General features: G+C 48.3%; 1 protein-coding gene across 1 annotated transcript; it reads left to right on the top strand.

Moving 5' to 3' along the window:
* The first annotated feature begins 6793 nt into the window (after positions 1–6793).
* LOC149460369 (uncharacterized) lies at positions 6794–10117 on the top strand. Its single transcript, XM_089679738.1, has one exon. It carries the CDS (start codon positions 7540–7542, stop codon positions 9073–9075), a length of 1536 nt encoding a protein of 511 aa, XP_089535864.1. The 5' UTR covers positions 6794–7539; the 3' UTR covers positions 9076–10117.
* The last annotated feature ends 448 nt before the right edge of the window (positions 10118–10565 follow it).

Genomic DNA, 10565 nt, shown 5'->3' on the forward strand with positions numbered 1-10565 from the left:
GACCATGAGATGCCACAGCATTGGGAATGGCGTAGCAACATGCATCATTGCTGAACTGGTGAGCTGACGTGTTTCGGAGTCATACCTCCTTCCTCAGAGCAAAACTGACCAGCATGTGCTATACCTAGGTCTATACAGATTATATCACACAAATCATGTCCCATTGACCTCACTTGGGGAGGTGGAAACACTGGAAATGTCAAACGTCATCAACCAAATAGCGTACATAACAAAAAAAAAGTTGGGGGGGATACAAGGCACTAGGGATCACCACACTGTATATTCAAATATGGCCATTTGAATAAAAATCTACATAAGTATATAAATAGTAAATATATTCTGCCATATCTTACAGGCAAGACTATTGGGTCAGTATGTCTGTTCGAAGAATAATAGGTGTAGGCTCGTGCATTCATGAGTGTGTACATACTGAGAAAATATCCATCATGGCTGACGGCCTCTGGAGTGCAAGCTAAGGGCTGCTAACGGCTGGAAGTGTGACCCTCATTGACTTCCAGTGGGTCACAGGAGGCGGTATTGTGGAAAGCAATCCCTACATTCCTGAAGGGCCTCCATCATAGCCAACTAATGTTGGACCACAAATCTAGAGCTTCTGCGGACTGGAAGTGAGACCCTCATTGACCTCCTTGTGGTGTAGTGGATTGTGATAGACAGTCCACGTTTTATTAGATGATCAGTAAAATGACAATTTTATAGTCTTGCTACTGTCTGTATCTTGCTCTTTAAATTCCTTACTCTCTTAAGTAAACAATCAGATATAGGGTGACGGAACAATGATGATAATTAAGATGGCGCCTTCATCCGGAGTCTCACCCTTGGTGACTCATTAGGAGAAAAGTATCTTTTAATGTAAACAACCCCCATAAAAGGGAATGAGTCTCTTTGGGGACAATGATTGGAAGATATCAACACGGATGGACGAACACGCAGAAACCCAGTGGACTTTTCACCCAATCAATGTATATGCTTTGCCTGCATCATAAGCCCTATAAATGATACTGTTAGTTCCTCAATAAAACAGAATTTTAGGAAGTTGGCAAACTGCGAAGTGTCAGTGTCTTACTTCCACGTGCACGTATTCTCATATTAATTTGGCTCACTGGTAGATCACGGTAAATGGTCTGTAAGAGTCCAAGACATTTGGCGCCCAACGTGGGGCCCGGGTTCTGAACACCGGCTCAGCCCGACCCAGAGTGGATGAGGGGGACCGTGGAGCATTCCAGACGCGGAGACTGATCACCTCCAAAAGCGGTAAGTGAATTTTTATGTCTAATAATTCCTTACCTGCGTAGTCTGGAATTGCTCAGCGGGACTACTCACCCGTCTGGCTGTCCGTTGATCAGCAAAGTGACAGGTATACTTGCCCGGGGCTCCTTTGAACCCACCTGTCAGTGTAACGTCATCTACCAGTGTGATATGTCTTGTCTTTTGTGTTGTCTGTGTGTACCAGTGTGATTGGTTGGGTTGTTGTTGATGCGCCTGTGAGGGAGGGGAGAATTACGGCAAAATATTCCTCGTCAGGAGTGGACAGGATACACTCTGATTTGAGAGAGGGTGCCGGGCACTCGCAGTCGTGGTGATGGTGACTGTCGAGGGGAAACTCGTAGTCGCAGTAATGGCGACACGGGGGAAAAAACCACAGCCAGGGATTGGCTTGTGGGGGAAAAAGAAAACTAAAAAAAAAAAAAAAAACATTTTACTCCCGACAGGCGTGTCTGAAATACTATGTCATGATCACACTGTGTATGTGGATTAATGTTTGGTGTACACCACGAAAGTGTGGGGATTGGTGAAAGCTCCTGATATATTGGTTTACAGGGTTAATGTACATTATTCTCAGTGTAGCTGACAAATAGGGAAGTTACTGGAGGAGAAGCAGGGGGCAAGGTGCTGCGCGGGTTTCGCTTACACTGTCTCACGGCACAGCACTTTCAGAACAGAGTGACGGCTTTGGGGACCACCTTAGGGTCCCCGGGAGGGAAGTAAAACAAAATGGGACAGAAACTTATAAAGCCAGAGAACAGTTCGTTTGCTTGTGAACTGGTGGAGGAGAGAGAGGGACCAGAGTATGTAAAAAAGTTGAGAAAGCTGTGTAAAGAGAAGAGAAAGAGGGCTTCTAATGAAGCATGACATGTTAAAGACAGCAGAAACTTGGTTTAATGTGGCCCGCGCCCTACATCAGGAGGGGTGGGTGGAGCAAAAACTGAATCAGATCAGGAAAGGAGATGCGCCCGGCAAGGTGCCGCCCCCCTATGATGATGGCCCGTCCTGGAGGTGCGAGGCATGTGGAAATAAAGGAAGGCCCCACCCCGAGAGTCCAGATTTTTGCATACCGTGTAGTCAGAACCTCCGGATATGTAAGCGGTGTTCAGTTAAGAATCCGGGGTGGGAGGAGATTTGCAAGGGATGTGACCGGACGCTGACTATGCAACATCCGATGCTTCCAACTCAGTCACCTCCATTTCCGCCTCCGGCCCCGCCCCTTCCGATTCCGCCCTCTTCAAAGATGGCGGCGCCCAGTGAGGCCACCGGAAGCCATGTTGACTCTGGGCTTAGTACACCGATACACCATACACACCTCATACCAGCTACCACCTTGTGCCCAGTGCTTACTGTCTCTGGCTCCCAACCACCTTCGGCCCTCCACACACCCCTGATGCCTGTAGCACCACCACCAAAACAAACAGAGGGTTCAGACCAAGTTGAACTGAAGACACCCACAGAATGGCAGGGCTGGAATTTTACAGATGTGGTAACCCCTACCTCTCTGCCAGACAGAAGAGGATGGGCTCAAGAAAAGACAGTGGCTGCGGCAGTCCGCCAGGGTACCCGAGAGGATGATGCTGTTTCCATTCGTTCCCAACAGAATGATCCGTTCTCAGACGGCCATGGTCCAGAAAGCAAACCACTCGTTCAACTTCCCCCAACCACACAACCCCAACGTCAAAAATTATCTATGTATGAGTCTGGAATGGGAGCAGACTCAGCACCTCATCCCTTTTCTTCCACTTACCACAATCCTGTCTATCGCCCCCAAGGATCTGAAGAAGACCATCCCCGCCCGGTGCCCAACCTACCTGATGCTCCTATCATGTATGTGGCCTTCACTCCATCCCAAGCCTCCGCACTAGTCACAACTCTCCCGGACCCGGAGAAACACCCGATGCCTTTTTACCGGCGCATAGCCCAGATCCACAAGACCTATTCCACAGCCTGGAGGGATTTGGTCAGTCTGTGTGAGATCAAGGCTGGGGATGCATATTGGCCTATAATGGAAAAGGATCTCACCAGAGTAAAGCCAAATGAGGACACCACTTATGCCTCGGGAATTTCTTTCTGTGACCAGTTGCAGCAGTGGGCCAGAGAGAGACTGGCGGACCAGGCAACCACATTGCAGGACATTACCCAAGACAAGACTGAGTTGGTGGAAAAGTTCCATACCAGACTAACACAGGTGTTTACAGACCTGGGATTCAGTGTCCATAACAAGGTACATACTCAAATGCTGGCCTCTGCATTTGTATCAGGACTAAAGGAGTCTGTTCGCAAGGGTTTGATCACTGCCCGTCCAGAGTACCGTACCCTCCACCTGGATATACTGCTATTGGTGGCAAAAGGTCTAGAGACCGCCCAGGTGGCCCGGAAGCCGACACCACTCATGTTGTCGGCTGGAGAGCAGGTCTCCAGAAGAAACCCACTTATTTGCTTCAACTGTGGAAAACCAGGACATTTCAGAAGGGAATGCAGAGCTCCCAGACGTTCACGACGACCCAATGACTACAACTCAGGGTGGGAAGAGTCTGCAATGCCACCACCTCCACCGCTTCCAGGACCCCCACGCACAGGTCCTACCCAAGAACATCTAAACCTTCTCCAATAGGACAGGGGCAAACCTGTGTCCACTCCCCTTATGACAGTTTCTTCTCACGGATATTGTGCTAGTGGGCCCCTAGCAAAGGTCACTGTCCCCATCGAGGGACATCCTACACAATTCTTAGTGGACACAGGTGCAGCCAGAAGCGTTTTGCGGAGAGAAGATTTACCCAATGAAACATACCTCTCAAACATTGATGTTTCCTGCGTTGGAGTAGACGGCTGCCCACAACGCAGTTGGCTTACAAAACCTCTACATATCGGCACCTTACCCAATCTTCTGTCTCGTTTTGTGGTGTCAAATACTTGCCCGTTGAATCTGCTGGGAGCTGATGTCTTGTCCAGGTTGCAAGCAACTATATCCTACCAACCAGATGGCACCATTCAGCTCTCCACCCCCTTGGGAGAGGAAGACACCTCGGCTCTATGTTCATTACCACTGATGATGTCTCTACAGGAAGTTTCAGGCCACCCCTTGCCAGACCATGTAGAACAGGCCTTACAGGAGCTGCCACTCACTCTTTGGTCCACCGGCCCTGAGGATATTGGCCATCTGAAAGTTGCTCCAGTGTTAGTCCAGCTTAAGCCTGGAGCACCATTGCCACGGAAGCCTCAATATCCTCTGAAGCAAGCCCAGATGGACGCCATCTCCAAACAAGTCAATATACTTCTGGAAAATGGGGCATTAATTCCCTGTGTGTCCCCATGCAATACACCCCTTTTCCCAGTGAAGAAAAAAACTCCAAAAGGTGAGCCCACCAAATATCGCATGGTTCAAGATCTGAGAGCAGTCAATGAGGCAACTATTTTGGAAACCCCCATTGTACCAAACCCCCACACCCTGCTTGCAGGGGTACCTCCCACAGCCCAAGTGTTCACAGTTATTGACTTGGCCAATGCCTTCTTCAGTGTTCCGCTGGACCCCTCTTGCATGTATCTCTTCGCCTTTACCCATGCTGGCCGACAGTATACCTGGAGAGTTATGCCCCAAGGGGCCCAAAATTCGCCAAGCCAATTTACAAAGGCCATGACATCTATCCTCAGCACCTGGCAACAGTCACACCCGGAAGTCATAGTGCTCCAATATGTGGATGACTTGCTCCTATGTGCCACCAACCATTCTGAAGGAAAAATCGCCTCTCTGAGCTTCCTCCACCACTTGGCTGAACAGGGCTGCAAGGTTTCTAAGGACAAGTTACAGTGGTGCCAAACTTCTGTCATTTTCTTGGGACATTGCATTTCCCAAGCCACTCGTCACCTCACACCGGATAGAGTACGGGCTATCCAGAATGTCCCAATACCTCAGGGACCAAAAACCCTGCATGCTTTTCTAGGGTTGGTTTCCTATTGTCGTTCCTGGATCCCAGAAGCTTCCGTCTTGATGCAGTCCCTTTATGATGCCCTGAAATCTGAACCCTTTTCCCTGACAGAAGAAGCTGTACTTGATTTCCATCGCCTGAAAAAAGCCATCTCCACTGCACCTGCATTAGGTCTACCAGATTATGATGAGCCCTTCAAGCTTTTTGTGGCTGAGAGACAGGGTCATGCAACAGGAGTTCTGGCACAACGCCATGGGGGTCGCCTCCGGCCTCTGGGTTATTACTCCTGCAGGCTAGACCCGGTTGCACGAGGTGGTCCCTCCTGTCTGAGGGCTGTTTTTGCTGCTCATCTTCTTCTGGATAAAACGGCAGATTTGGTCTTAGGACATCCACTCACACTTCTGGCCCCCCATGACATTACCGCAATACTGAACCAAACCCAACCAAAACATCTATCTGCCGCCAGGCATCTGCGACTGCAAGGCTCCCTTCTTTTACCTGATCATGTCACCCTGGTCAGATGCACCCAGATAAACCCTGCAACTCTTCTCCCTCTTCCAGGGGGGGGGGGGTAGACGAAGCAGAAGAAGACACCAAAGACGTGGCACCAGAGGATGTGGTACATGACTGTTTGGAACTTATGCAGGCAGAAACTACACACCTACCAACAGTCCATGATACGCCCCTATCAAATCCTGACTTAATACTTTTTGTGGATGGATCCCGCTTTGCAGATAATGCTGGCACCTACCACACTGGATATGCTGTGACTACCGACACAATGGTACTGCAAGCTAGACCTCTTCCACCTTTTATGTCTGCACAAGAGGCTGAACTAAGGGCCCTCACCAAAGCCTGTGAATTAACAAAAGGAAAGACAGCTAACATTTACACGGACTCCAGATATGCACTGGGGGTTGCACTTGATTTTGGCCTAATCTGGAAAATGAGGGGCTTTCTCACGGCAGCTGGGACTCCTGTAAAGCATGGAAAGGCGATCAACCACCTTATGGAAGCACTTTTACTACCAGCCCAAGTGGCCATACTGAAGGTGAAGGCCCACGGTAAATTGACCACTATGGAAGCAAAAGGAAATCATCTGGCAGACATGGCTGCTAAGCAAGCTGCGGTCAGGGAGCAGGAAGAGGATGAAGAGATGTGCAGTGAGGTGATGCCTGTGCTAATTCATCAGCCCAAGGACAACCAACTCCAGGAAGCCCAGGATAATGCTTCAGAAGAAGAAAGGAAGGAATGGATGCAGAAAGGAGCAGTTGAGGACAAAGGATTGTGGGTGGTGGGGAAGAAGGTTTTGCTTCCCAGATCCTTATATCCGGCAACAGTGCAGTGGGCACATGGAGCGTCACACCTGTCCAAGATGCTAATGAACTCTTTGATCAGTAAATACTATGTGGCACCCGGAATTACGGCTTACACAGACAGATTCTGTAAGTCTTGTGTTGTATGTGCCAAGTGCAATCCTGGAAGACCTGAGAAACCTCCAAGCGAGCATCTGGCCAGGGCACTATATCCATTTCAGAGGATCCAGATAGATCATATCCAGATGCCAAAAAGTGGACGATTTCAATATGCCCTAGTGGTGGTGGATATGTTCTCAGGATGGCCAGAGGCATTCGCAGTAACCAACCAGACGGCAAGAACCACTGCCAAGAAGCTGCTCACGGAGATAGTCTGCAGATACGGAGTGCCCGAGGTGGTTGAAAGCGATCAGGGACCGGCTTTTACTGCCAATGTCACGAAAGAGATCTGGGGGGCTCTGGGGGTCACACTTGCGTTTCACACACCCTATCATCCCCAGAGTAGTGGGAAGGTAGAGCGCCTAAATGGGGTCCTGAAGTCAAGAATGTTAAAAATGGCCCAAGAGGTAGGCATGGGATGGCCGGACAGCTTGCCTATTGCTCTTTTCAGCGTTAGATACACACCAAGGGGAAGTCATGGGTTGTCTCCCTATGAGATTTTGTTTGGGTCCGCCCCTAGACTGGGTACCTACTATCCTCAACAATTACAGTTGCAGTCTGACTCATTGACAAAGTATGTGATATCTTTGGCACGTGTGTTGACTAATATCCATGCGCAAGTTTTCTCCTCCATTCCAGATCCTGAGGCGGACACTGGAACGCACACTTTGCAACCTGGAGACTGGGTCTTGGTCAAGAAGTTTCTGCGGAAACATACATTGGAACCCAGATATGACGGTCCCTTCCAGGTGCTTCTGGTGACGGCCACCTCAGTGAAGCTAGAAGGAAAGAGTACCTGGATCCACGCCTCTCACTGCAAGAAAGTTGCACCCCCAGAAGACAACTAGAACATGAGACTATACACATATATCCTTTTGTATGTGCTTTCGGGAATGGGTAGGGGACAAAGAGTGGCAATCACAAGGGAAGGTGGGACACCCGAACAGAGTGGCCTGATAACATTTTGGTACAATTCTTCCAACACCCGTGTGGCCACTTTTGTCTTTGACTTCTGCTTCATAGCGCCTTGTCCGAAACAACCTTGGCAGTGTACTACGTATCAGGATCACTCCAGTAGTATATATATATGTGTGACGGATGACTATTGGGGAGACAAATGCAGATACTGGGGCTCAGTAGGATGGAATACGGGGCCTGACTGGGGGTATAAACCGCTAAGTGCCTTAAACCGCAAAGATAAAAATGGGAAGAGCCTAATTGATAGATTGACTATATTTAAAAAAGGCACATGTTCATATGAAAACCCAACAGGGAGAACTATGCCACTCACCCTCACCATAGAGAACCCCAGCCCAGGAGATGAGGGGCTTTACTGGTTGGGATACTGGGGACATGGGGGAGTGATGGGACAATTCTGGATAAGGGATATGTATAGATCAAACCGATGGAAATCTTCCAGAGATACTGCTCCCACCTATAACCCACTTATGCCAAAGATCAAAACGTTGGCAGAGATGGTGGCCATAGCAAACCCTACATACAAAGATACTATAGCAGTAGAAACCGGCCTCTCAGACACTAATCTGTGGTTAGAATGGATGAGATACAATGCAAACTCGCATAATAAGTCCAACTGCTATGTGTGTGGGCATGCCAGACCACATCTGGGGACGGTGCCACTAACCCTACCAGATTCCATAGAGGAGTGTGTCTTAAGCCTGTATACTAACATCTCTACGAACCAGTCTTTATGTGAGGACTGGAAGAAGCGTTACCCCTTAATCCAAGGAGACGAAAAGGCCCCAAATGGTTTAACCATATATCCCGGTAATTATACCTGCTATGCCAACTATGAGGGAGGAGGAAGGTTTCTTGGGAACTTCACAAAGGGATTCTGTGCTGCTTATAGTACAGCCCGGTCAGATCTCACCCAGAACCAGGTCATGTCATTGGGGGATATATTCTGGATCTGTGGTGATCAGAAGATTAGGACCCGACTGATGGGGAAATGGAGAGGGGAATGTACCCTTGCCAATGCCATAATGCCATTGCACATCCTCTCAGATCCATTACTTAAGGGGCCGCCTAACCCCCTCCATGCAACCAAGCACAAACGAAGTGCCCCACAAGGGAGTTTTGACCCCCATGTCTATATAGATGCGATAGGAGTCCCAAGGGGGGTACCCGATGAATTCAAGGCCAGAGACCAGGTGGCCGCGGGATTTGAATCCCTATTCCTCTTCATCACTGAGAACAAGAATGTAGATTGGATAAACTACATCTACTATAATCAACAACGATTTGTAAACTACACACGAGATGCCTTAAAGGGGATAGCAGAGCAGTTGGAGGCTACTTCTAACATGGTCTTTCAAAATCGTATGACACTTGATATGTTATTAGCTGAAAAAGGGGGGGGTCTGTAAAATGATACCAAAGACCATGACCTGCTGTACGTATATCCCAGATAACACAGGCCCAAATGGGAAGGTGACACTGGCCATCAAGAGGTTGGAGGACCTGTCAAATGAGCTTAAGGAAAACTCAGGTATTACACATCCCTGGGATCAGTGGTTTGGATGGCTGAGTGGCTGGCAGAAAGCCCTCGCCCACGCAGGGGTGGTTATCCTGGGTATTATCATTCTAATGGCAATAGTCGCCTGCTGTGTGATCCCTTGCATTAAGAGGCTAATAGGGAAAGCTGTGAACGAGATCACCCCTACATTCCTGAACTATAACAATGTTGAACTCCCCCGTGAAGAAAAGGAATCCTATACTCCCTTACAGACTGTGGCCCCTGATCATCATATTTCAGACTTATAAAAAAAAAAAAAAGGGGAATGCTACAAATTTCCCCCCCCTAACAGACAACTATAAACAGGGAAAGACAGTGCCTGACTGTGGCCTTCTCAGGACGTATCGAGACTCTAGGGATGGATTAGCCACTCAGGGGCTCTATATGCGTCTTAAAAGAGTTCCAGAGGGAGGGCCACCAGGCAGTTAGGACATCTGAAGACATAGGGACAGTCAGGAATAAAATAGCCATTTTAAGGGGGGATTGTAGTGGATTGTGATAGACAGTCCACGTTTTATTAGATGATCAGTAAAATGACAATTTTATAGTCTTGCTACTGTCTGTATCTTGCTCTTTAAATTCCTTACTCTCTTAAGTAAACAATCAGATATAGGGTGACGGAACAATGATGATAATTAAGATGGCGCCTTCATCCGGAGTCTCACCCTTGGTGACTCATTAGGAGAAAAGTATCTTTTAATGTAAACAACCCCCATAAAAGGGAATGAGTCTCTTTGGGGACAATGATTGGAAGATATCAACACGGATGGACGAACACGCAGAAACCCAGTGGACTTTTCACCCAATCAATGTATATGCTTTGCCTGCATCATAAGCCCTATAAATGATACTGTTAGTTCCTCAATAAAACAGAATTTTAGGAAGTTGGCAAACTGCGAAGTGTCAGTGTCTTACTTCCACGTGCACGTATTCTCATATTAATTTGGCTCACTGGTAGATCACGGTAAATGGTCTGTAAGAGTCCAAGACAGTGGGTCACAGGAGGTGGTATTGTGGAAACCAATCTCCACATTCCTGAAGGGCCTCCATCATAGCCGACGGATCCTGAACCACAAATCTAGAGCTTCCACGGACTGGAAGTGAAGCACTCATCTGCTTCCGGTGGGTCACAGGAAGTGGTGCTGCGGGAGCCAATCCCCACACAGGAGGCCCCACTGAGCATTGCCACTAGCCACTCTAAATGGTACATAATGAACTAACTCACCTGTAACTCATCTGGTATGGACTACCTTCGTCTGAGCTGCCCCTCTACAGGATTCTGTGGAAGAAACCAGACATGCATTGTATTGATAAATAAACCGAAACAAGAATAATATCGGT

Source organism: Staurois parvus, unplaced genomic scaffold (assembly GCF_062004578.1).
Source record: "Staurois parvus isolate SC_StPar_1 unplaced genomic scaffold, SC_StPar_1.0 ptg000231l, whole genome shotgun sequence".
NCBI classification, from domain to species: Eukaryota; Metazoa; Chordata; class Amphibia; order Anura; family Ranidae; genus Staurois; species Staurois parvus.